The 27,403-nt window shown below is 48.4% G+C and overlaps 1 protein-coding gene across 5 annotated transcripts in view; it reads left to right on the forward strand.

Annotated features, from left to right (window-relative positions):
- LOC111840283 (serine/threonine-protein kinase MRCK beta-like) overlaps positions 1 to 26,638 on the forward strand; it is a 94,157-nt gene extending 67,519 nt beyond the window's left edge. The window contains exons 21-38 of one of the 5 annotated variants that reach the window (XM_072702886.1): positions 2,631 to 2,711; positions 2,942 to 2,989; positions 3,116 to 3,221; positions 3,519 to 3,655; positions 4,026 to 4,165; positions 4,247 to 4,328; positions 4,585 to 4,801; positions 5,616 to 5,678; positions 6,298 to 6,473; positions 6,750 to 6,894; positions 8,666 to 8,763; positions 8,836 to 8,920; positions 23,276 to 23,396; positions 23,485 to 23,602; positions 23,899 to 24,090; positions 24,486 to 24,609; positions 24,753 to 24,820; positions 25,182 to 26,638. In XM_072702886.1, coding sequence (XP_072558987.1) covers positions 2,631 to 2,711; positions 2,942 to 2,989; positions 3,116 to 3,221; positions 3,519 to 3,655; positions 4,026 to 4,165; positions 4,247 to 4,328; positions 4,585 to 4,801; positions 5,616 to 5,678; positions 6,298 to 6,473; positions 6,750 to 6,894; positions 8,666 to 8,763; positions 8,836 to 8,920; positions 23,276 to 23,396; positions 23,485 to 23,602; positions 23,899 to 24,090; positions 24,486 to 24,609; positions 24,753 to 24,820; positions 25,182 to 25,295 — 2,115 coding nt within the window. In that variant the 3' untranslated portion in view covers positions 25,296 to 26,638. Of the gene's footprint in view, positions 1 to 2,630; positions 2,712 to 2,941; positions 2,990 to 3,115; positions 3,222 to 3,518; positions 3,656 to 4,025; positions 4,166 to 4,246; positions 4,329 to 4,584; positions 4,802 to 5,615; positions 5,679 to 6,297; positions 6,895 to 8,665; positions 8,764 to 8,835; positions 8,921 to 9,389; positions 9,808 to 23,275; positions 23,397 to 23,484; positions 23,603 to 23,898; positions 24,091 to 24,485; positions 24,610 to 24,752; positions 24,821 to 25,181 lie in introns of those variants that run through there. The other 4 variants (XM_072702884.1, XM_072702887.1, XM_072702885.1 and 1 more) reach the window with 4 other exon arrangements.
- The last annotated feature ends 765 nt before the right edge of the window (positions 26,639 to 27,403 follow it).

The raw sequence follows: 27,403 nt of genomic DNA on the forward strand, positions 1-27,403 counted from the left end.
CTGGCTTTGCAGATTTTAGCTTCTGCTTGTAAGTAGGAGAGGTGTACCATACAGTGGTCAGAGTGTCCAAAAGCAGCACGGGAGACTGCACAATAGGTGTCTTTTAATGTGGTGTAGCAGTTATCCAATGTGCTTTTGTCCATGGAAGGATACTTAATGTGCTGTCTGTATTTTTTCAGATCAGGAGTTGGGGTCCCATAATCTCTTACCATAAAAGGACTCTGTGCTCCTTATCTCTGCTGGCATCTAGGATAAAGTAACTGTACAAACATGTCCCATATGCACACACACACACACAGGTTTGCAGTTATATCTTTGTGGGGACTCTCCATTCATTTCTATGGGGAAAACTGTAATCCCAACATGACAACCTTAACCCCTACCCAGCCCTAACCTTAACCATAAGTAACCAAACCAAAGACTTCTGGCATTTTTAGTTTTTTGATTATATTGACAGATCTTTGTGGGGACCTGAAAAAGCCCCCCAAAGCACAATGTAATATAAACCTAATCCACACAAACACACACACACACACACACACACACACACACAGAGAAAATGTGCAGACAGAAGTAGGCAGTGACTAATCATTAATGAAATAGACCTCTCTGTGAATCACAGTCTGCCTGTGGATGGATGTGTTTGATATCTTTGTCCAGTCAGCCAAGAAACAAGCCAAACTATACTGTCAGACACAGTTCCTCAATTAGTCTGACTGAAGTGCAATACCAAATATGGGAATAAAGCTACCCAATGTAATGAAGGCTCATTACTTTCATTTAATACAGTTGTGCTCAAAAGTTTACATACCCTGGCAGAATTTGTGATGTTTTGGCCATTTTTCAGAGAATATGAATGATAACACAATAACCTCTCTGTCACTCGTGGTTAATGGTTGGGTGAAGCCATTTATTATCAAACAATTGTGTTTGCCTTTTTTACATCATAATGACAACAGAAAATACCCAAATGACCCCGATCAAAAGTTTACATAACCTAGTTCTTAATACCTTGTATTGCCTCCTTTAGCATCAATGACAGCCTGAAGTCTTTTGTGATAGTTGTGGATGAGACACTTTATCTTCTCAGATGGTAAAGCTGCCCATTCTTCTTGGCAAAATGTCTCCAGTTCCTGTACATTCTTGGGCTGTCTTGCATGAACTGCACGTTTGAGATCTCCCCAAAGTGGCTCAATGATATTGAGGTCAGGAGACTGAGATGGCCATTCCAGAACCTTCACTTTTTTCTGCTGTAGCCATTGACAAGTTGACTTGGCCTTGTGCTTTGGATCGTTGTCATGTTGGAATGTCCAAGAGCGTCTCATGCGCAGCTTCCGAGCTGATGAGTGCAAATGTTCCTCCAGTATTTTTTGATAATGTGCTGCATTCATCTTGCCATCAATTCTGGCCAAGTTCCCTGTGCCTGTGTAGCTCACACACCCCCAAAACATCAGCGATCCACCTCCGTGTTTCACAGTAGGGATGGTGTACTTTTCATCATGGGCATTGTTGAGTCCTCTCCAAATGTAACGTTTATGGTTGTGGCCAAAAAGTTCAATTTTAGTCTCATCACTCCAAATAACTTTGTTCCAGAAGTTTTGAGGCTTGTCTCGGTGCTGTTTGGCATATTGTAAGTGAGCTATTTTGTGGCATTTGTGCAGTAATGGCTTTCTTCTGGCCACTCGACCATGCAGCCCATTTTTCTTCAAGTGCCTCCTTATTGTGCATCTTGATACATCCACACCACTTTTTTTCAGAGACTCCTGTATGTCAGCTGAAGTTATTTGTGGGTTTTTCTTTGCATCCCGAACAATTTTCCTGGCAGTTGTGGCTGAAAGTTTTGTTGGTCTACCTGATCGTGGTTTGGTTTCAACAGAATCCCTCATTTTCCACTTCTTAATTAGGGTCTGAACACTGCTGACTGGCATTCTTAATTGCTTGGAAATCTTTTTATATCCTTTTCCTGTTTTATGAAGTTCAACATCCTTCTCCCGCAGATCCTTTGATAATTCTTTTGCTTTCCCCATGGCTCGGAATCCAACAAAAATCAGTGCAACACTGGATGACTCATATCAGGAGCCTAGAAACTCACTGACTTTTTATACACACCCACTAATTACAAGCAAACAGATCACAGGTGAGGATGGTTACCTTTAGTAGTCATTTACACCTGTGTGTGTCAACCTGTGTCTATGTTATCATGCCAAAATTTCCAGGGTATGTAAACTTTTGATCGGGGTCATTTGGGTATTTTCTGTTGTCATTATGATGTAAAAAAGGCAAACACAATTGTTTGATAATAAATGGCTTCACCCAACCACTAACCACGAGTGACAGAGAGGTTATTGTGTTATCATTCATATTCTCTGAAAAATGGCCAAAACATCACAAATTCTGCCAGGGTATGTAAACTTTTGAGCACAACTGTATCTATGAAAATTAAACAGTGTATACTTAAGGAAAAAGTAGACTGGGAGTTTAATTTTAATGTTGTGTAGTGTGACCATCTGGTTGTGTCCTATCAAGATGAAGCCATGAAGATGTTCCCCTTCCTCTGACAGCCTGTAGCTCTGCCTCTTAGCTTCACTCTGGTATAACTTGACCTTATGCCCTCTGCTCCTGTGCTCTAGACCAGCTCCACACCTGAGCTTGAATCCACGCTCCAGAAGCAGGAAATTTCCTTCTCACCCACTTCGGCTCGAGAACAAAACGTAGGTGTTTGTTTTATTGTGTCACCTGGTGGATCCACATGCTCATTCTGGCCTTGGAGTGGTGGCTGAGTGATCTGGGCACACTGAAAGCCCTGTTAGGACTGTTAGTTATCAAGTTACCTGCACCACGTTACACTTCTGCTCGGTGCACCTATAATAGCTGATATTGATGCTGCATCTGAACCTGGTGTTACCAAAGTGATGATACTTTAAAATCCTACCTCTGACAGGAACAGCTCAAAACACCCCCAGTTGGCCCTGTGCCGGTCTCCCCAATGGTAAGCCTCTCCTCCCATAATGCACGTGGCCTCTGAGTGATGCACTTGTTAAGCTGCCATACTGCAGGCCTTAGTCTGCATCGTCCAGAGCATGTCTACCCCCTTGAGTCTGTGTCTGTGTTTCAGCTCAGTGCTCACCAGCTGAGTATAAAGACCTTCTCCAGTCCCACCCAGTGCTCCCACTGCAGCTCTCTGATGGTTGGCTTGATCCGCCAGGGTTACGCCTGTGAGGGTAAGACCCCCTCCGCCCCCTCACCGTTGGACACAGTATCCCCCCATTCAGAGTGAATTAAGAGCTCTGAGGCACACACTGTACCCAGTATTTTCTTCAGGTCATACCAGCATTTTAATATGGTTATGTGAGCTGCTTATTCATGCCATTTGTCTTAAGCAGTCCAGGTTAATTCACATTCATTTTAAATGAGAATGAGCATGCAAGCCCAGCAGGCAGTTAGGTTGCAGCATCTCAGCACCATCTTCACACACCAGCTGACTGTCTGCTTGCCTTCCCCCCACCCTTGGCCCTCAGTGTGCTCCTTCATCTGCCACGTCTCCTGCAAGGACTACGCCCCACAGGTGTGCCCCATCCCCCTGGAGCAGGCGAAGAGGCCACTGGGCATTGACATGCACCGGGGCATTGGCACAGCCTACAGGGGCTTCGTTAGGGTAAACCCTCCGCTATGTCGACCCTGGGGCATCCCTTGGAGGCCGAGCCATACATCGTTCACATTTAAATCGCTGGGCAATGGCTATCTTGGCCTGTTGGGTGTCTTTCACCTCCTGCTTAATACACGCGCTTCTACCCATCACCAGAGAGAAAGGGGCAGGCCGGCCAGGCAGTGAGCAGCTCCTGCGAAATTGGGCCAGTGTCCCTATGAGATGCTGCGGTTATTTCCTAATAAGTGTTTTTGCAACACAGTAGTGTCCCAGAAGTGAAAACACCCAGCCTGCCCCATGTAGCTAAGACCTGTCTAACCATAAGTACAGTTTAATTATTCTCATTGAGGCCCGATTAGTAATGTGAGCCCCCCGGCAGATCCCTAAGCCGTCAGGCGTGCGGAGGGGCTGGCAGAGAGTCTATGCCGTACTTTGCGACTGCAAGCTCTTCCTGTACGAGGTCCCTGAGGGCAAATCAACACAGCCTGGTGTGGTGGCCAACCAGGTGCTCGACCTCAGGTGAGTGTCCTGCAGCAAGACCCCCCCATTTTCAAGAAGTGGGGGCTGCATGCATCTCAACCTCGCTCCCCTGATTTTCAGAGACGAGGCCTTCTCTGTAAGCTCGGTGCTGGACTCAGATGTCATCCACGCAACACGGAAGGACGTCCCCTGCATATTCAGGGTAAGTTCTTCTCCCTGCATGTATCAGCTTTTCCGTCATGCACCATCTCTTTGAAAATACGGGCACGCCATCCTGTTAACGCCGTGGGTGCACCGTGCATTTACTCAGTACGGGTGGCTGCCCTTCGCGGACAACTTATTCTATGAAAAAGTGGAGGGAGGCGTAAAGACAATTTCCCCAAGGGGATCAATAAAGTATCGATTATTATTATTATTATTATTATTTTTTAACATGGTGGCCTAACCCTCTGCCCCAGGTTACATCATCGCTGCTGAACTCACCGGCACGCACGGCCTCATTGCTGGTGCTGGTGGAGAGCGAGGCTGAGAAGAGGAAGTGGGTGGGCATCCTGGAGGGTTTGAAGACCATCGTGCAAAAGAACCAGCCCCCAGAACGTTCTGTGTACCTGCTGAGCGAGGCCTACGACAGTGGCCTGCCTGCCATTAAGATGACATTATCCGCTGCCATCCTGGGTGAGCTACAGGGGCTCAGGTCTGATCCCGGGTCAGTACGGGCTACGTGGGTACCCAGGTCTGATCCTGGGTTAGTACAGGCTGCGCAGGTACCCAGGGCTGATCCTGGGTTAGTACGGGCTGCGCGGGTAACCAGGTCTGATCCTAGGTTATGATGGGCTGTGTGTGCAACCAGGTCTGAACCCGGGTCAGTATGGGCTGCGCAGGTACCCCGGTCTGATCCCGGGTCAGTACGGGCTGTGCTGGTACCCCGGTCTGATCCCAGGTTAGTACGAGCTGCGTGGTTCCGAGGTCTGATCCAGGGTCAATACAGGCTGTGCGGGTTCCCAGATCTGATCCCAGGATAATACAGGTTACGTGGTTCCCACGTCTGTTCCTGGGACACTACAGGCTGCATGGTTCCCAAGTCTGAATCCGGGTATTTACGGGCTTTGTGGTTCCCACGATTGCTCACAGGTCAGTACAAGCTGCGCACAGTTGGGGAAGAGGCTGTGTCTGAATTGAAGGCTGCATCCTGCAATCTTGGGATATGTTGAGGTGTAAAGAATCCATTGGGAGGATCCTTTGCAACTCGGCAAAAGAAGGATGCATTTCTAGGCTGCATTTGAAGGACCCTTCGAAGTGGGTCAGCCTTGTCATGCCATTGTGACAAAATCCAGTCTACAGCTTTAGAAGGATGTAGCTCCTGAATTCAGACACAGCCACAGGGTGTTAGGTGGTCGAGGTTATGACCCTGGATCAGAGGGCATTGAAGGTTTCCTGGGAAAGTTGATTGCTCTGTTGCTCTGACCTTGGTCTTGTGTCCCCCCCCCAGACAGAGAACGAGTGGCCTTGGGCACAGAGGAAGGCTTGTTTGTCATCGAGGTCACCAGGGATGGTAAGGTTTGGTGTGTTACCTGGAGGGAGAATACATATGGTTCTGGGACAGATCTGCCACCTCAGACACTTGATACCATTAGCACAGTCTTTCTAAATATCTGAAGAATCTGTCAAACTTTGCAGACACACTGTTTGGGTGAACATCTGGATTTTTGTGACATTGCACCAAAAGTGGTGGCAAAGAAAAGGGTAGCCGCAGAGGCCTTGAGAAAGTGACAATTCGAAGTGTTTCACAGATCCTATTACTACTTAAGTACCAACAAAAGATGAAGATCTGTATGTGTTATCTTTTTGTGACAAGTTGAATGAAGGTTGAAGCAGTGCCACATAGTGGTGGCACATGAAAGGACAGCTACAGACACAGATTTATTTTTTAAGAAGTCCCCCATCCAAAATGAAGGGCATTGTTGATGATTAAGACCATTCACTCAACCCCAGCCTGTGGAGTGATATCCGGTTCTCCTGAGAGTGTCACCATGGCCCAGCGGGGATCAAAGCCTGATGGTCGTTTACCTGTTATTGAGTGTCTTTGTCATGATTGGGCCTCATCCACTGGGCTTCCCTGTAATTGCCCCACTTGACTGCCCCCACCCCCCATCTTCCGTCTGTGTCCCCAGTGATCGTACGAGCGACGGACTGTAGGAAGGTGCAGCAGATCGAGTTGATCCCCAAGGAGAACTTGGTGATACTGTTGTGCGGCCGCTACCGCCACGTGCACTTCTACCCCTGGGAGGTGCTGGAGGGTGTGGAGGGGGTACACGATGTCAAGCTGGCTGAAACCAAGGGCTGCCAGGTGCTGACCACCGGTGAGCTGCGGCCTGGGGGCCCTGCCTGTCTGCTGGCCGCTGTCAAGCGCCAGTTGCTTTGCTACGAGGTGACACGTGGCAGGCCGCACCACCGCCGCCTCTGGGAGGTGCAAATGCCGGGTGTGGTGCAGTGGCTGGGCATGGTGCACGAGCGCATCTGCGTGGGCTACCCGTCCGGCTTTGCCCTGCTTGCCCTGCAGGGGGAGTCCTCACCCGTTAGCCTGGTGGGCCCCACTGACCCGTCGCTGTCCTTCCTGAGCCAGCAGTCTCTGGATGCACTGCACGCCACCCCTGTGGGCGCCAACGAGGTGCTGCTCTGCTTCAGCCAGCTGGGCATCTATGTGGACCGACAGGGTCGCCGCTCCCGCACCCAGGAGCTCATGTGGCCGGCCACACCCCTTGCCTGCTGTACGTACCTCTGTGTTTGCCATTGGGGTCAGTGTCTTTCTCTCTGTGCGTGTTTGTCAGTGTCTCTATCTGCGTGTCTGTCAGTATCTCTGTTTTACGTGTGTGTCTGCCTGCGTGCGTGTGTGTGTGCACGTCTGTCAGTGTCTCTGTCTGTGTCTATCAGTGTCTCGGTCTGTGTCTGTCAGTGTCTGTTTGCATGCGTGTCTGTGTGTCTGCGTGCATGACTGTCTGTGTCTCTGTGTATGTGTCTGTCTCTGTCTGCCTATGTGTCTGTCAGTGTCTCTGTCTGCTTGCTTGTTTGTCAGTGTCTCTGTCTGCCTATGTCTCTGCGTACGTGTTTGTCTATGTCTCTGTCTGCATATTTGTCTGTGTCTGTCTGTGTGCATGTGTGTCTGTCTGTCTGCGTGCGTGTCTGTCTGTCTGTCTGCATGCGTGTCTGTCTGTGTCAGTCTGTGTTTCTGTTTGTGACTGCATGCATGTCTGCATACGTATCTGTCTGTTCAAGAACCATGGGCTCAGTCATATTAATTAGTATCTCTAACTTTCATTTCTACGGGCATAACCCTAATCCCAATTCTAACAACCTTAACCACTACCCAGCCCTAACCTTAACCATAAGTAAGACTTCTGGTATTTTTAGTTTTTTTTTATTATTATTGCATTCACAGGTTTTTGTAAATTTGATGTTTTATGATTTGATGATGGGGAGTAAGTGTCAGGTTTTTATAATGCAGTAAAACCTCGGATTGCGAGCATAATTCATTCTGGAAACGTGCTTGTAATCCAAAGCACTTGTATATCAAAGCGAATTTTGCTATTAGAAATAATGGAAACTCAGATGATTCGTTCCACAACCCAAAAATATTAATATTAAAATGATTAATACAAAATATAAAGTAAAAATACATAAAACAAATTAACTTGCACTTTACCTTTGAAAAGAATTGTGGATGGTGTGAGGGAGACGAGAGAGAGGAGAAGAGGAGGGTTATTTTGTAGGACGACTTTCACTTTAACTAACGGAATCACTGCTATCTGTTGGCTCACTGGAATCTTTTTCTTTTTGTGCGACTTTAACAAGGAACCTATCCGATGACATCTGCTTTTGCCTCCTTTTCGATTTCGCATAAATGTGTTGTTAAACAGATTAATCCTTTGCACTGCTATGCCCTTATTCGGGTGGTGCTTTTATACTAAATTTTGACTATACGTGTGAGGCACACTGACTGAGGCCGAGCATGGGAGACGATTACTTACAATCCTGCATCGAAAGGGAGAAGAAACCTTTGGCTGAGTTGTGATCACGTGACGCTAGGCAGACAAAGTGTATATGTAACACTCATATTGCAGGACCTCGCTCGTTTATCAGGTTAAAATTTATTTTTTAAATTTGCTCGTCTTGCAAAACACTCGCAAACCAAGTTACTCGCAATCCAAGGTTTTACTGTAATTAGTGGTCCATGTAATCCATGCTGAGGTGATGTTATAGTCCAAATGCAAGTGGTATGTTGATTCGACCATTCCTTGCTGCAGTAAATTTGAAAAATTTCAAGCTCTTACATTTTGATTTTACATTCATTTCTACATTTGCAGAATCGCAAAATCCTATAAGGACTGTTTTTCTGCTCGTTCATGTTGTATCGATTATGCAGCAGCTGTATGATGCACATATCGGAATGAAGACACAATGCCATATCAATATTCAGCACAGCCCAAATGTCTCTCTGTCTGCCTGTGACATTTTGCTCATGGTATCTTCCTCCCATTCCAGGCTCTAACCTATCCTACCTGAGCGTGTACAGTGACTACGGCATTGATATCTTTGATATCAACAGCATGGAGTGGGTGCAGACGCTCTCTCTCAGGAAGGTGGGTGTCACAGTGCATGTCCGCGTGTGCTCACCATGCAGCTTCTAAGCTGCCCCTTTTCCTCCACCCCAGATCCGACCCCTGAACCTAGATGGCAGCCTGAATCTGCTGGGCTCTGAGCAGCCCCGGCTCACCTACTTCAACCATCACTCCTCAGGTACGCTATCCCCATGACTGTCCCCTCAGATTAAATCATGCTCATTTTACGGGCACTAATTAGTAAAACGCTACCCATTTTTAGCTAAACTGTTGGTTACACTGCCTGTTCACTTGTGCCACTTTGATGGCACCATGAACAAATGCAGCAGCTTTTACTGAGTAACTGAAAACAGCAAATTCTATTTAATGTACATCTTAGTCAAAACATGCCAAAAGCCAAATAAGCACAATAGAGATTATTTAAAAACAAATTTGAAGAATTTGTATTTGTCACTATCTGACTTCACCGATAACCCATCCGCTACGATGCCTTGGATTACTGCACGAGGCCCTAAAGCAGAGGCCCATTTTTGCTGTTTTTAAAGTAATGTTCTCTCATTGTCTGTATGTGCTTTAAGATTTTCTCTGTAAAATGTAAAGTGCATTACAAATTAAATTTATTATTATTATTTATTATTATTAAAAAGAAGTGCCGCAAACGGTGAGAGAGAAAACAGAAGTAAGGCAAACCAGCAGGCATCCACATCAAGTTAACAGCTAACGCAACAGACCAGCTGCTCCATCCATCTTTCTGCCCTTAGTACAGGGGTGGCCAATCTCATCCGCAAAGGGCCGGTGTGTATGCAGGTTTTTGGGATAACCTGTAGGTCAGCTGTTCAAACCCAGGTGTGAGGACTCTTCAGCCAATCAGTCCTCTAATTAGTAATCTAATTAGGGAGTTGCAGCGAAAACCCGCATACACACCGGCCCTTTGCGGATAAGATTTATGCGAAATCTTACCTTGTATGCATGTACCATGTGTGCAGACATCTCGACTTGAAAATCTCACTCCAGCCAACTGGCAAAAGTTCTGTGTTACATGGCAATAAATATTGTCAAAAAGTTTTTGAATTGTACTGAATTAATTTGATTTGACAGTCAGGTATTGATTACATGCAATGTTGATACAACTAATAGGCTACTTAAATATATATCACACTAGACAGTTAGACCTTATGAGCTTCCGGACCTTTGCTTCAAGAAATTTTCTCTAACTGGGCCTCTTTAAATTTTAGTTGAATACTCCTGGTCTAAACTATCAGTCTGCATACAAAGTGACACCCCGCCCCTGCCTTGGATCTTCCGATTCCCTCTCTGTGATCCTAAATCCAGCATACAAGCCATTACTCAGATAGGGGAAAACAGGTTTTGAAGAAGATTAGAGTGTGACCAGGAGGTTCTACACTTCTGGAGGTCAACACTTCTGACTGTTTTGAATGACAAGTGATTGTCAGAACACAAGTTTTGGAGAAGTACACATCAGCTACATCAGTTACATCATCTAATATACAGAGGATGTCACTGTCTCAGTGTCTGTACATCAGTATACAGACACATGACTGCTTTGCTGCTCCTTCATTTACGATGGCTTGACTTACAATATTTCAACTTTATGATGGTGTGATAGTAATTCAGGCACATTCAGTAGCCAGCTTTGAATATTGATCTCTTCCCAGGCTAGTGATATGCCATACGATACTTTCTACTGATGCCGGGTGATGGCAGTATCCACCCAGTCATGAGTCCAATCTCTGTAGCAGTCTTGACTAGAAATATCTCATGCAGTGTTCAACATTTTTTTTGTGTGTGTTTAATCAAATAAACTTATATCCATTTACTTATAATAAATATTGATACTGTTACAGTAATATTTTTTTTTACTTATCCAGTGATAGTAGTTATTTATTTACTTATTCATTTGCCATATCATATTCGTATTTTGCTTATGATATTTTCCACTTACGAGGGGTTCATTGGAAGGTAACTGCATCGTCAGTCTCTGAGCACCTGTACATGCCAACCAGAAACCCCAGCTAACGAATGAAGTCTGAGCTCTGCTGAATGCTCACATCATAGCCTACAAAGCAGCAAGGAGTGCCCTGATTCATGCCAACAGAATGGCCAAGAGGAGGTATGCACAAAGGATCCACAGCCAGCAGTGACCCTCTTCCGCCTTTCTTCCGGACTTTCATAGACACTTTCACACCCACGATGATGTGCAAGTGCAAAAAAGCACCTCTCTTCCCAATGATCAAGACCTCCATCTGTCCACCGAAGTGGATCAGTGCAAAGCCTTTGGGCCCTAAAACATTCCCTGTCATGCTCAGGGAATATAAATGCTAACTGGCAGATCTACTTCTTCTACATTTCTCTGAGCTAGGCTGTCAGGCCTTCACCCCTCAAAACAGCCACAATCATTCATCTACCAAAACAAGTCAGCAGTGACAGGACTAAATGACTTGTGACTAAATCATAGTCCATTTCAAGGCTGCCTCCCCATCTCACTAGATTCCTTCAGGTTTGCCTAGCACTCCTGACCCACCTGGAACACAAGAACAAATACATCTCAGTGCTGTTTGTAGACTGTAGTTCAGGATTCAATTCTGTTCTCCCACAGAAGCCCATCAGGAAACTGGAAACCCTCAGGGAATGATAACGGCAGAGAAGATCATCAGAATTTAGTTTATTGCCAAGCATGTTGAATCTATTCAATTCATTCAATTTATTTTTATATAGCGCCTTTCACAACAGAGTTTACATGGATGTGTTGTGATACATAAAACATAATTAGAGAGATCTATGGAACAGGAAAAAGGAAGAAAAGAAATTAAATAAAGAAAGCCAGAAGACAACGGAGGAGAGGAACCAAAAACTCCCAAGTAAAGATTAAAAAAACTTCTGGAGGTCCAAGGTCAACTGGGCATACTGACATTACTGAAAACAGACATGTGGGAAGGCAGAGAGCATGTATGGTCAGAACATGCATTGACACATAAATGGACAAGCATAGTAGATAAAAAGATGTGTACAGCAGCACCAACAGCCATATTTATGTTGTGTTAGGTTGCGGGTTAACTAAACTGAAGTAATGGGTCGTCAGTCGAGATTTAAAGACCGAATCGGCATCCCAAACATAGGCTGGTAGACCATTCCACAATATAGGGGCCCTATAGCAGAATGCTTTACCGCCCACTCTCACTTTATTTATGTGTGGAACGACAAGGAAACCTTCATTCTGTGATCTGAATGGACGACGCGGCTTGAAAACTTGAAGAATTTCTGTCAGGTAGGCAGGAGCTAGACCTTTAAGTGCCTTATATTTAAGTAGGAGAACTTTGAAGTCGGCTCTAAACTTAACAGGAAGCCAGTGCAGGGAACTAAGAACAGGGGTTATGTGTTCAAATTTCCTGCTCCTGGTGACAATTCAAGTTGCTGCGTTTTGAATATGCTGCAAGGTATTTAGTGTGCAGTGTGTGCTACCAGGTGACAGAGCATTACAGTAGTCTAACCTACTGTATACAAAGGCATGTATCAATTTCTCTGTGTCTTGAATAGTAAGAAATCGTTGCAGTTTGGTGATGTGTAGCTGTAGGAAACACACCTTTGATAATGCACTTACATGACACCTAGGTTACGGGCTGAGCTGTTGAGGGAAAAGATCAGCCCTTTGGAGTGGAGGGCAGAGATAATAAAATTCCTACCTGCAGACCTGCCTCCAAACAACAGAACCTTGGTTTTCTGAGCATTTAGTGATGAGAAGTTTTCCGCCATCCAGGTTTTAACTTCCTTAAAGCAATTAGCTAAGGTGAAATTAGATGTGGTGCCGTATTAAATGTATATTTGGGTTTTCTTTCAGGAAGTTTTCTTTGGTATGGTAGTGCTCCATACAAAAAAAAAAAAAACTACAGTGAGTAATAAAAGCAACAAGTATTAAGAAACAAAGAATCAAAAAACTATATAGCAAAAGCTCTACAATATTCAATATTTTTGTTACATTAACTGCTGTTCCATAATGCCCTTACAAAAGATTCATAGAACATTCAGTGCACCTTTTTGATGCATTTATTGAACATTCATAAGCAGCATGGAAGTATACCTTAACATCTTAACATACCTTAGCAGCTTTAATATACATTACATGATTAGAATATTATGTTTGCTAATGTATATTAAAGCTAAGGCATATTTACATGCTGCTTATAAATTTTCTATAAATGCATCAAAAAGGTGCACTGAATGGTATATGAAGGAATTATGAAGATGCATCCATCCATCCATCATCTTCCGCTTGTCCGGGGTTCGGGTCGCGGGGGTAGCAGCTTCAGTAGAGGCACCCAGGCCTCCCTCTCCCCAGCTAACCCCACCAGCTCCTCGGGGGGGACACCGAGGCGTTCCCAGGCCAGCCGAGAGATATAATCCCTCCAGCGAGTCCTGGGCCTGCCTCGGGGCCTCCTCCCTGTAGGACAGGCACGGAAAACCTCTCCGGGTAGCCGCACTGGAGGCATCCGCACCAGATGTCCAAACCACCTCAACTGGCTCCTTTCGACGTGAAGAAGCAGCGGTTCTACTCCGAGGCCCTCCCGGATATCCGAACTTCTCATCCTATCCCTAAGGGAGAGCCCAGACACCCTGCGGAGAAACCTCATTTCGGCCACTTGTATTCGCGATCTCGTTCTTTCGGTCATTACCCATAGCTCATGACCATAGGTGAGGGTAGGGACAAAGATGGACCAATAGATCGAGAGTTTGGCTTTTTGGCTCAGTTCTTTCTTAGCCACGACGGATCGGTTAAGCGCCTGCAGAACTGCAGACGCCGCTCCGATCCGTCTATCCAACTCCCGATCCCGCCTACCCTCACTCGTGAACAAGACCCCGAGATACTTAAACTCCTCCACTTGAGGCAGTACGTCTTCCCCAACCCGAAGAGGGCAAACCACCCGTTTCCGGCTGAGAACCATGGTCTCGGACTTGGAGGTGCTAATCCTCATCCCTGCCGCTTCGCACTCGACTGCGAACCGCCCCAGTGGCTGCTGGAGATCCCCAGCAGATGAAGCCAACAGGACGACATCGTCTGCAAAAAGCAGCGAGGCAATCCTGAGGTCACCAAACTGGACACCCTCGACGCCTTGGCTGCGCCTAGAAATCCTGTCCATAAATATGATAAACAGGACCGATGACAAAGGGCAGCCCTGGCGGAGCCCAACACGCACCTGGAACACGTCCGACTTATTGGCGGCAATGCGGACCAAGCTTCTGCTCCGTTCGTACAGGGACCGGATCGCCCACAACAGCGGACCCCGGACCCCATACTCCCGAAGCACCCCCCACAGAGCACCTCGGGGAACCCGGTCGTAAGCCTTTTCCAAATCCACAAAACACATGTAGACTGGATAGGCAAACTCCCAGGCCCCCTCCAGTACCCCTGCAAGGGTATAAAGCTGGTCCAGTGTTCCACGACCAGGACGAAAACCGCATTGTTCCTCCTGAATCCGAGATTCGACTATCGATCTCACCCTCCTCTCCAGTACCCTGGAATAGACCTTCCCAGGGAGGCTGAGAAGTGTGATCCCCCTGTAGTTGGAACACACCCTCCGGTCCCCTTTCTTAAATAAGGGGACCACCACCCCGGTCTGCCAATCCAGCGGCACTGCCCCTGACCTCCACGCACTGTTGAGAAGGCGTGTCAGCCACGACAGCCCCACAACATCTAGAGCCTTCAGGTACTCCGGGCGGATCTCGTCCACCCCCGGGGCCCGGCCACCACGGAGTTGTTTAACCGCCGCGGCCACCTCAGCCTCAGCCCCCAGCACCCTCGGGCTCTACGCCCTCAGATGTCTCAAAGGCAGTATGCGTAGATGTATCGGAGGCAGGGTTGAGGAGGTCCTCAAAGTATTCCTTCCACCTCCGGATGATGTCCCCAGATGAGGTCAACAGCCCCCCCCCCCCCCACTATAAATAGTAGGAACCAGGAGCTGCTTCCCCCTCCTGATACTCCGTATGGTTTGCCAGAACCTTTTTGAGGCCGACCGAAAGTCACTTTCCATGGCCTCACCGAACTCCTCCCACACCCGGGTTTTTGCTTCTGTGACCGCCCGAGTCGCGTTCCGCCTGGCCCGCCGGTACCCGTCAGCTGCCTCCGGAGACCCCCGGGCTAATAATTCCCGGTAAGCCTCCTTCTTCAGCTTCACGGCCCCCCTCACCTCTGGTGTCCACCATCGGGTACGGGGGTTACCGCCACGACAGGCACCGACCACCCTGCAGCCACAGCTCCATACGGCCGCTTCCACAATAGAGGTCCGGAACAGTGTCCATTCGGACTCAATGTCCCCTACCTCCCCCGGCATGCAGTCGGAATTCTGCCGGAGGCACGAGTTAAAGCTCCAGCGAACAGGAGCCTCTGCCAAACGTTCCCAGCAGACCCTCACTATACGCTTGGGCCTACCAGGTCTGACCGGCTTCCTCCCCCGCCACCTGAGCCAACTCATCACCAGGTGGTGATCAGTTGACAGCTCTGCCCCTCTCTTTACCCGAGTGTCCAAGACAGAGGGCCGCAGATCAGTTGATACGATTATAAAATCGATCATCGACCTGTAGCCCCGGGCATGTTCGTACCATGTCCACTTATGGACACCCTTATGCTCGAACATGGTGTTCGTTATGGACAAACCATGCATTGCACAGAAGTCCAATAACTGAACACCACTCGGATTCAGATCAGGGAGGCCGTTCCTCCCAATCACCCCCTTCCAGGTCACACTGTCATTGCCCACGTGAGCGTTGAAGTCCCCCAGCAAAACGATGGAATCCCCCCGCGGCACACCAAATAGCATACCGCTAAGGGAATCCAAGAAGGCCGGGTACTCCGAACTGACATTCGGCGCATAAGCGCAGATGACAGTCAGAGACCTATCCCCGACCCGAAGGCGCAGGGAAACAGCCCTCTCGTTCACTGGGGTAAACTCCGATGTTAATGCACCGAGCTGTGGGGCCACCAATAGCCCTACCCCAGCCCGGCGTTGCTCACCCGCCGCAACTCCAGAGTAAAAGAGCGTCCAGCCCCTCTCCAGGAGATTGGTTCCAGAACCCAAGCTATGTGTTGAGGTGAGCCCGACTATATCTAGTCCATACCTCTCAACCTCACGCACAAGCTCAGGCTCCTTCCCCACCAGAGAGGTGACATTCCATGTCCCGCAAGCCAGTTTTGTCAGCCGGGGATCGGACCGCCAGGGCCTCCCTTGGCCGCCACCCAATCCACAATGCACCGAACCAATGAAGATGCAGTTAATGTTAATTTCATTCTATTCTGTTAAGTATAGAGATATTAATGAGGTATTAGTATTGAAATAGCATGTGATTGCAAAATATGAACAGATGCGCAAAAATCTGTGTGCGTGAGTCAGTGGGGGAGGGTTGGAGGCAGGGACTGTCACTGGGGGTCAGAGGACTTGTCAATTAGTTCAATTGCTGAAGAGAAGAAACTGTTTTTGACAGGGTAAATTGGAAATTTCTTATTGCAGCACTAAATAAATTTGGGTTTGGATCATCTTTTATTAACTGGATTAAAATTCTATATAGCTCTCCTAATGCATCAGTCAGGACAAACGACCAAACTTCACCAAGCTTTCTTCTCCAGAGGGGTACTAGACAAGGCTGCCCACTCTCCCCCTCTCTCTTCGCTATTTTTATTGAACCTCTAGCAGCCATGATAAGACAAAATAGAGATATTACAGGTATTCAAATTAAAAATGAGCTTCATAAGATAAGTCTTTATGCAGATGATGTATTAATTTTCCTTCCAAACTCTCAATCCTCCCTATCTCACACAATTTCAGTCATAGAAAGATTTTCATCAATCTCTGAGTATTCCATCAACTGGTCAAAATCCACAGTCCTGCCTATAAACTGCGATTTTCAAAATGCGCCAACTACTACATTACAATCAGGAAATATCAAATATTTAGGTATAAATATTTCCCCCAGGCTGTCAGACCTGCAAAAATTAAACTTTACTCCACTACTTAAAACAATAGAAGACGATCTTATACGGTGGAAAACCCAGCCCATATCACTCATGGGGAGGGTGGCCTCTATTAAAATGATGGTACTACCCAAAATTTACTATTTGTTTTCAATGATCCCCTATAAACCCTCTTCTGCCTGGTTCAATTCATTAAATTCACACATTTCCAAATTTCTATGGCGGGATAAACCACCAAGAATTAGTATAAAAACCTTACAAAAGAATAAACAATGCGGAGGTTTAGATTTGCCAAATTTTTACTACTACTTTCTTGCAAATAGATTACAATATGTTTTGAAATGGATTAATCCTAGCCCGCTAGACAGACTATGGCTAAATGTAGAACAGGAGTTCTGTGATAATTTAGATATCTCCGATTTGCCATTTATCAGCTCTAGCATCAAACACCATAAATGTTTCCTAAGTATTAATATTAGAACATCTCTGACAGCCTGGTGGGACTTTCTTAAATTAAACAAATCCTCGCTAACCCCATGCCAACGAACGCCCATCTGGAACAATCCAGACATCCTACTGAACAAGAAAGTGTTAAATTTCACTGTATGGAGGGATAAAGGCATACGGTATCTAGAGCATATTATCCAAAATGGACAATTTATTCCATTTGAAGAACTTGTTTCACAGTACAATATTCAGAGAAGCAAGTTTCTAGAGTACCACCAACTTAAATATATCCTGCGGGTTAAATACGGACATGATGAATTAAATCTACAATTACCTACAAAGGTAACCCAACTACTGAGAATCCATGCGCCTAAAACAATGTCAAAAATATACAGATCATTGTCAGATTTAAACGACTCAATATCTCTCCCAACCTCAAAATGGGAAATTGATTTATCGATTAGTATAGACCAGAGCATCTGGACACAAATATGTTTAAATACTTTTAGAATGACCAAAAAACCCAATCTGCAACTCATACAATATAAGACTCTCTATAGAACACACTACACAGGACAAAGGATGTTCAAGATGGGCCTCATAGAATCCGACACCTGCCCTTACTGCACAAATAATGCACCAGACAATTATATGCACGCCATGTGGGAATGCACAGCTGTTCACCTATTTTGGCAGAGGGTATGCGAAGACTTATCTACGTATTTAGGGTATAATATTCCGGCCTCCCCGAGATTATGCTTGCTAGGCGATGTAAGCAATATGGATCTGGAGGGTAGTGCAACACAAATGGTTCTCACCGCCTTGTGCATCGCCAAGAAAACTATTCTTGTGAATTGGAAATCAAAAAACAATTTGAGTATTAATCAATACAAAGGTCTCTTGTTGGACCACATTAGTATGGAGCGAATGTCTGCTTCCTCCAAGAATCAATTAGCCAATTTCAACTCTCTCTGGTCCCCAATAATTGACTCCATCACTTAGTGGGTGTGTGAGGTCATGGCTTTGCTGTTCCTTGTGTCCCTTGGATGGTGGGGGGGCTCTGGGGGGTGTGGGTGCCGGTGGCTCCATGGGGCTGGGGGCCTGCGGTTCCTGGGCTGGGGGTTGTGGGTCGCCCCTGGGCTGGCGGGGTGGGGGGGGCTGGGGGCGTCTACCCGGTGGGCGCGGGGGGGGGCCTGGCGGCCTGGCGGCCTGGGCGGGGGGCGCCGGCCCTGGCCGGGTGGCTAGGGCCTCGTGGGTGCGGGGTGGGGCGCAGGGCTCCGGGGGGCCCGTTAGTGGGGTGGGGGCCTCGTCCGTGCCGGGGGGGCCGGTCTCCCCCTGGGCGCCCCTTCCCATGTGGGACTGACTAGGGTGTCGCTCTGGGAGCCTCTGGGCATGCTGGCCTCTGGGTGGAGGGCACCGGGGCAGGGTATGGAGGGTATAGGTCCCAGGTCAGTCTGTCTGGTGAGTGTAGGTGTTTGTGTGAGAGCGGCTCGTCAGCGAGGCCTTCGCAGATGAGGCTCCAGATACCCCCCTCGGGTTGGGGCGGGGGTGCTGCGGCGGGGGGGGTAGCACCCCCGTGGGCGTTGGCGCCGCGCATCCGGGCGCGTCGTGCTGGATGCCCGCTGCCCTGCTGCATTACCACCTATTCCCCCACAGCCCCCTACAGCCCACACCCACCTACACCACACTCCATATAGGTACTGGGGGGTGATCAGCTAGTCACCCCCCCATCTCTTTTAATTCCACTTTAGACACCACACCCACAACACCACACTGCATCACACAGAGGGAAGGGGGGGTGACTAGCCACTCACCCCCCTCTGTATTATTTTAATTGCACTTTAGACATACATTCATGTCACACCACTCTTTCACATAGGGCATTGGAGGGTGGGGGGAGCTGTGCAAGTCCTGGGTCGGCTGCCAAAGCAGCCCACAGCTGGACAGCGCGGCTCCCTTCCCCTCTATTTTAACTCCACTTTAGACATTGAGGGCCTGTGGGGGCTGGGGGGGGAGGACCGCAGCTCTGGCTGGGGTATCCATCCCCCACTTGTGTCCCCTCCACATTTTAACTGCACCCTAGCTCCACACACACACCCATTCCCACTGACCAAGGGGGGTGGTGGGCGGACCGGGGGAGTTGGGGGATGGCGGGGGCGGCGGGTGTTGGCTGGTGGGCCCGGGTGCGGGGCGGCAGCGTCCGCGGGGGGCTGCCGGCCTTCGGCGGGGGGCCGCTAGCCTGCGACCTGGGGGGTGGGGGAACAGCCTCTGGAGCCGTCCACTGGACAATTCCAGGGCATCTGCTGTTGGGCCTCGAGATGAGTGTGTGCGTGTGGGCGTGCGTGTCTATGTGTGTATCTGGTGTGTGTGCGTGTGGGCGTGCGTGTCTGTGCGTGTGTATCTGGTGAGTGTGTGCGTGTGGGCGTGCGTGTCTGTGTGTGTATCTGGTGAGGGTGTGCGTGTTGGGCGTGCGTATGTGTGTATCCGGTGAGTATGCATGCTCTGTTTGTCTGCATGTATGGCCTGGGACGGGGGAGCACGTCGGTGTTGGGGTGGTGCGGGTGTGGTGGGGTGCGAGTGTTTGGTGAATGTGGGTATCTGGGTATGAATGGCTCGTCGGCGATGCCGGCGCAGATGAGGCCCCAGACACCTCCTTGGGTTGGGGCGGTGGGGCGCTGCGGCGGGGGGCGGGGGTGTCCCCCTGGGTGTTGGCGCCGCGCGTCCGGGTGTGCCTTGCCTGGCGCCCGCTGCCCTGCGGCACTGTGGACTATCGCCGCGCGCCCCCCCTGCCGGCCCGCATCCACCTACACCACACATAGGTAATGGGGGGTGATCAGCTATTCACCCCCCATCTTACACATTAGACGCCACATCTAGACATCACACCGCACCACACAGAGGGAAGGGGGGGCGATTAGCCACTCATCCCCCCCTCATTATCTTAACTGCATTTTAGACATACATCCACGTCACACCACTCCTCCACATAGGGCCTTGGAGGGCGGGGGGAGCTGGGCAGGTCCTGGGTCGGCTGCTTCTGCAGCCCGCAGCTGGACTGCACAGCTCCCTTCCCCTCTATTTTAACTCCACTTTAGACACTTAGGGCTTGGGGGGGGCGATGGGTGTCTTTTCCCCATATGCTCCCCCATATCTCAACGACACCTTAGTTCACACACATGTACACCATCAATGATCAAGGTGGGTGGGGGGCGGTTGGGGGGGGGGGGCGGGGTGAGGGGTCCTGGGTGTGGCGGGGGTGGCGGGCGCCAGCGGGTGGGCTCAGGGGTGGGGCGGCCGCATCTGTGGGGCGCTGCCGGTCTCCGGCGGGGTGCCCGCTCGCCTGCGATCTGGGGGGGTGGGGAACATCCTCTGGGCCGTCCACTGGGCAAGTCCAGGGCATCTGCTGCCGGACTTCAAAGACGAGCAGGTGAGGGGGGGGCCGGCGCGCTGCCGCCTGTGGCCGTGGGGTTCCTGCCTCGTGCTTGCCGGTGGGGGGCGCCCGGTGCCTCCTTCCCTGCCTTCCTTGGGTGGGCGCGCAGCCTTCCGGTGGCGGGGGCCCGGGTACCTGGCCACTGTGGGGCGGCTGGGTCCGTGACCCGTCGGGGCTCTCCCGGCCGTCTGGGGGCCCCGGGGCGGCGTTGTTGTGGCCTCGCACACACACTGGGAATCATTCCATGTTAACCTGCACACTCATACATACACTCACAACACACAAACATACACATATGCGTACACACACACATGCATGTACATATGCACACGCACACACATACACTTAGAACGCACACACACATAGACATGCACGCACACGCACACACACGAGAGCCTGGGGCTCTCTTCCCCTATTTTATCCCTCTTTCCCCTTGTCTGGGTGTGTGTGTGTGTGTGTGAGAGTGTGTGTGGGGGTTGGTGTGTGGCTTCCACTCCCTCCTCTCGGATGCGGATGCGGGTACGACAATGTTTGGACGGTGTTCCTGGTGGTCTGCTTGTGCCTACTGTATATATTTATTTTCTTTCGTTGGTATTAACGTATTTAATTCCAGAAGCAGATACTGGCACAAGCACATTCCCATGTCATAATGGTACCACTGGTTTCTTTGTGTGTATACTGTTTGTGTGTGTCCCTGGATCTTATCTTTCAGATACAGCAGCTGATGTGATGATACGGTGTAAAGCAGCAAGATGCAGAAGCTGTCCTCTTATTACTCTTTCCTTTTTGTTCTACTGTTTGTTATGTATTATTTCTCTTTCCCTGTCTCTCTCTCTCTCTGACCCCCCTCCTTATTTTATTTTTATTATGCATTTATTTATTTTACTGTCTCTCTTCCCTTTCTCTCCTTTCTCACTTTCTCTCTCGATTTTTTCCCACTAACCCCCCCTGTCAGCTCCGGCTTTGTGGCGCATTGACATATAACTGATTAATAAAGAGTATACCTCAAGTAACAAGAGGAGCTTAAATCCGAAGCTCCACTTGTTAAAATAAAAATGTTGGCACAATAAGGCACCCAGACTAACATCCTGCTTGCTAAACTGCCGGACACGACAGGGGAAAAAAAAAAAAAAAAAAGAAACTGTTTTTGTGGTGTGTGGTTCTGGTCTTGATGGACCTCAGTCTTTTGCCGGACATTAGTGTTTTCAACATGTTTTGTGAAACACCCACCCAGAGGCATACAGATCCTGGAGGGATGGTGGATTTTAGTCAATCACCTTCTCTGTAAAGCAGATGATGTGCTGCAGTTAGCCCTTGTCCTTGGCAGTGACAGCAGCATACCAGACGGTGATGGAGTACGTGAGGATGGACTCGATGGCAGGTTGAACTTCAGCTGCCGTAGGACGTACATCCTCTGTTGGGCTTTTTTGATGAGAAGCCCCACCTTGAAATCCTGGGAGATGATGATGATGATGCCCAGGAAGCGGAAGGACTCCACTATTGACCAGGGACTCATGTGGACAGGGATGGGTTGAGCCAGGATAATCCACTACCATCTCCACTGTCAGAGCAGATTGTTCTAGCTGCACCAGGTCAGCAGATGATGATTCACCCTCCTGTAGATGGACTCCAGAGATAAGTCCAATGAGGGTGGTGTCGTCCCCAAACTTCAGTAGCTTGAAGGAATGATGGCTATAGGTGCAGTTGCTGGTGTACAGAAGAAGACAGTACGCAGCTTCGAAGGCAACTGGTGCTTATGATCAGGAGGTCAGAGATGTGCTTCCCCAGCTTTACATGCTGCTTCCTGTTAGACAGGAAGTCAGTGATCCACCTGCAGATGAAGCTCAACACACCCAGCTGGGAGAGCTTGTCCTAGAGTAGAGCTGGGATGATCATACTGAATGCAGAGCTGATGTCCACAAACAGGATCCTGGTATCAGATCCAGGACAATCCAGGTGCTGGAGGATTAACTGAAGAGCTGTGTTAATAGCATTGTCTGCAGATCTGCATTGGGTCCAGGAGAGAGTCGGTGATAGATCTGAAACACAAATTACTTCATTACTGTAGAGGTCATGGCAACAAGTCTGTAGTCATTCAGTCCTGAGATCCTGGGCTTCTTGGGGATGGAAATGATAGTGGAAGTTTTGAACCAGGCTGACACAGGGCATGTCTCTACTAGAACCAACGCTACAGCAACAGAGCCAACTCCATGACACGTGACCCCTTGCACCCATCAGAGAGCCTGTTCACCCCCCTTCCATCTCGAGAAAAGGCTCCGAACCATTCTGTCCACTTCACCAGGATCTGTAGCAGATTTTTTTTCATCAGACTATCACACTTCTCAGCTCCCGCCCTCTTATAAATGCTCCTTTACACTATACCTTTTCTGCTGTTTGCAGTCTGTTCATGTGCAATGTTTACTTGTATTATATGCACTGTTGTTGTGTACTGGTTTTATTCTACTTTAATTTTAATTTAGTTAAAATTTTTCTAATTGTATTCTGCATTATTATGTTCTAGCTGTACGGTGCTCTGTAGAAACACAGTTTTGTTTCAGGTGTGTGAAATAACAATACAGTAACTTACCAGCAGAATTGGAGAATGGACTGTCAGTATGACCAGATGTTTGTGTCAGTGACAGGTCTGTTCTACTGAAGTCTCCTGTCCTCCCCCACAGAGGTTTCTGACTTGACCATCCCAGAGACCTCAGACAAGAGCAAGAAGTTGATGTTGAGGACACGCAGCAAGAGGAAGTTCCTCTTCAAGGTGCCTGAGGAGGAGAGGCAGCAGCAGAGGAGGTGATGTCATATGTGATGAGATAGCCCCACCCCCATCTCACCCCCATCTAACACATGTTCACCCTACTCTGTGCTACATGTCCCACAGGGAGATGCTGAAGGACCCATCGCTGCGGTCCAGGATGATTTCCAATCCCATCAACTTCAACCATGTGGTTCACATGGGCCCTGGAGATGGCATGCAGGTTCTGATGGACCTGCCTCTGGTAAGGCCCTGGCAAGCATGCTTTCTACAGGCCATTCTCCAGTGAGGCTGCTGGTGCCCCCTACAGGCCACTCTGTGGTGAGGCTGCTGGCGCCCCCTACGGTCCACTCTGCGGTGAGACTGCTGGCAAGAGCACCCCCTACAAGCTGATCTCTAGTGAGGCCACTGAGGCCGCTCTACATTGTGGCCATTGGCACCCCCTACAGGCCGCTTTCTGACTTGACTGCTTCCTTCTTGCACCCAGTCCTTCACTCATGGTCTCTCTGCCTATTCTTTTTCTCCTCTCCTGTTGCCCAGCAAAGTGAGTCTCACTCCCCTACTCCCTCCCGACACCATGCATTGATCTCTCCTCCTACCAACTTTGAACACATCTATCACATGAGCCCTATGTCCGCTGAGCTCTATCTACAGAAAGAACCTTCTTCGCAGCAAAGCCTTCCTCCACTCTCCTCCTCTTCCTCCTCTCCCTCCACCTCCTCCTTGGGATGGGTAGGCGCTGCCTTTCCCTCCACCCAATCCTCCTTTGTCCTATTTGTGCTCTGTGCCATTTCTGTTTCTCCTTAATGTGTGCCGCTGTGCTCCATGGTCATGTGCCCCAAGACAAGTGCGTCAAAAGTCCTGTCATGTACACCTGGAGCTGTACTTGCATGTTCTTGGGAAGGCCCGTTATCTGTGAGGGTAACTCATTGTTCCCGGAATGAAGGCCTGTGCGCCTGTGTTCATCATTCAGCTGCTTTTGTGATGTAATGCCCATTCGGGTGAGGCTGCTTGCCTGTCTCTCCATGTCTCACAGTCCATACAAGCATCTGTACCTGTCCATCTCTCCCCATGCTCTTCTCACCCGTCCCCTCCCCCCATCTCTGTCTCCCCTGTCACTGGACCAGACTGTCCTGCCATCTTCTCAGGATGAGCCTGTAAAGGAGAGGGTACGGCTGGTCTCCAGCATCTCAAGTGTCTCCAGTGCCTCCCATCAGCGGAACAAGCCATTGATCACACACACTGCACCGGGTCAGTACCTCACGGGTAAAAACACAAACACACACTGTGTCTGGTCTGCACCTCATAGGTACAGACATATGCACATACACAAACTATGTCTGTCATGTCATGACATCAGACATGTCAGTGTTGATTCTGGTTGTGTCCTGCAGTTGCAGGAGACTTTGGCGGCACTGGATCATCCCGGAATGTCTCCGATGCTGAGCCGGAGGAGAGAGAGGTGAGGGGCCCTGTGGGCACAGAGACCATCGACCACATCCCACAATTCGTGCCTGGAATGAATATCTGAGTGGTATGCTTAAAGCACCCTCCTAGTTCTTCTTTATGAACAGAGTAGCGTGGATGATATCCTGGCCTGTACACATGCAGACTGAAAGACAGACTGACTCTACATAAATGGAGTGGAGTGGATTATCTCCTGGTTCGCACACATGTAGACTGCCCTGTAGGTTCAACTGCTGCCACATCTGGCTGCTAAAAAAACTGTTCCTGTTGCTATGTGGTATTGCTAAGTGCTGGTTGCCTAGCACATCCCTTATGTGTCTTCTCCTGCCAACCCCCCCCCCCCCCCCCCCACCCAGCCTGACTCAGACTCTACCAAGCACTCAACTCCTTCTAACAGCTCCAACCTCAGCAGTCCACCCAGCCCCAAAGTCACCCTGGATGGACTGGACTACTCTACCTTTGATGCCTAATCTCTGTTGCCGGGGGCCCACTGCTGCTTGAAGTGCCAGACTGTCTTTTAATCCCCACCAGATGCCAGTATTGTCCACCTTCCAGTTCAGTTCTCTCCCAAAGAAGGGTCAAAGTTCATGCAGTATCCTGAAACGACTCCCCAACTAAACCTGCTCCCATGCTTAATGAGGGTCTTCTCTTGTTATTTGCTTTTTAAAGCCTCTTTTCTTCCCTGTACTGAAGAGGTGGTGTCAGCTGGTGTGCCCATGGGAGTGTAGTAACATGGAAGGGACTCTGCAAGCTGCAGTTCAGCCTGAATGAGTGGGTAAGGCTTGTCAGCCACCTGCGGGTGGGAGCTGGTATTACAGACAGATGGACAGAATCACTTGAGTGCGTGCAGCTGCATGGATTTCAGGCGTCTGCCCCTGGGTTTTTGTAAGCAAAGTTTGTGTATCTACAGAGCACTGCACAAGGTTCTGGCAGGGTCTGCAATGAAGGGAGATGACACAGTAAATATGATGCGTCCAATTTCATTCAGATTAAATTTTCTCCAGTACCCGTCACACTTCCTGGCCGGTGATGTGGCCTTTTTCCAGTGAAAAATGTCTGTGAGTGATTTTGTGAGAATTTGTCCAGCCTGTTTGAGAATCTGCTGAAGGAGATTGAATGCTTATCACTGATAAAATTAACCTGACCTACTAAAGCTGTTTCTCACCTCGGTCCTCGGGGACATTCAGTCTGTCCACCTTTTTGCTGGGAGCTGGGAGGGAGCAAAAGTGTGGACACTCTGGGGGGTCCTTGAGGGCAGGGTTAAGAAACACTGCACTAATGTATATGCCTGTCATGTCTGTCCATGAGAATCTAGCAGGATGAACTACAGTTTTCGGATGTTTTGCTGCACATCAATCCTGATCCCAGCTGCCAGGTCACGACATTCATGTTTTAATCACAGCATGCCATGATCCTATATGTCCACAAGGTGGTGCACAGTTTAATGTATATTTTACTTTTGCACTGTTATAAAAGTATACAGAAGTCTGAGTTTTCCCCGTGTTTCAGTACTAGTGTGTTTTTAAGGCTTGGCTGGTGTATGTAACTGCCCATTCTAGTCTGCTTTTGTTCCATTTCATGTACTTCATTATTTAACCCGTTCCAGGTGACAGCCTCACCTTACATGTGGTGGTTATGGGTTTTCAGAAACTTTATTTTTTTTAATCACAATCGGTTATGCTGTATTTTAATTTTCCCTCTGTTTATGAAAATGGGACTTTGACACTCCTGCTTTTCTATAAAAATGGTTAATCTTTGTTATTAAATTGTCAGGGATAATCTGAACAGAAAATAAATGAGGGATATATGTCCATTCTTCCCATTGTGTGCTTGTGTGTGTGGGGGGCGGGGGTGGGTTTTTGCATTGTTTTTGTGCTGGATTCTACACAGTTCTTGATGTACTCTACTGTAAATGTCATTTAAAGTAGTAGATTGGCAATCCGGTTGACATTACTCAGTACTAGATGGAAATAGTGGATTTTTTAAGTTTCTGCTGCCTTAGCTGGAAAATTTTTGTGGACCATCTGGGGGGTTGCAGAGTTTTGATAATATTACAACCACTTAGACTGGAATGAATGTACGTGCGCTACAAACAGTCAGTCTTATGAAGCATTTCTATTATTCTTTCTGGTGCATGGCTGTGGAGCATAAGATTTGTACTTAAAAAAAATGTAAGTTGTCTGTCTGTCTTGGTCCTGCCTACTTATGTTCCTGTTTGCTTCTGTGATTCTACCATCCCAGTGGAATGACGGAGGCACAAGTGATATGTCTTTTAGTGGAAAAATCCATTGACCTTATAAATTGTAACAATGTGGGTCTGATTTGCAGTCATACTCTCCATCCCAGAGAGCCTTGTTTTAGAATTACAATGGGACAAAAAGTGAGGTATCTATTTTTCCCCCGTAATTTGTACATCAGCTTTGCCTGTTTATCCTGTGAATATATACACTCACCTAAAGGATTATTAGGAACACCTGTTCAATTTCTCATTAATGCAATTATCTAATCAACCAATCACATGGCAGTTGCTTCAATGCATTTAGGGGTGTGGTCCTGGTCAAGACAATCTCCTGAACTC

This window comes from Paramormyrops kingsleyae, chromosome 19 (genome assembly GCF_048594095.1).
Source record: "Paramormyrops kingsleyae isolate MSU_618 chromosome 19, PKINGS_0.4, whole genome shotgun sequence".
In the NCBI taxonomy this organism is placed as follows: domain Eukaryota; kingdom Metazoa; phylum Chordata; class Actinopteri; order Osteoglossiformes; family Mormyridae; genus Paramormyrops; species Paramormyrops kingsleyae.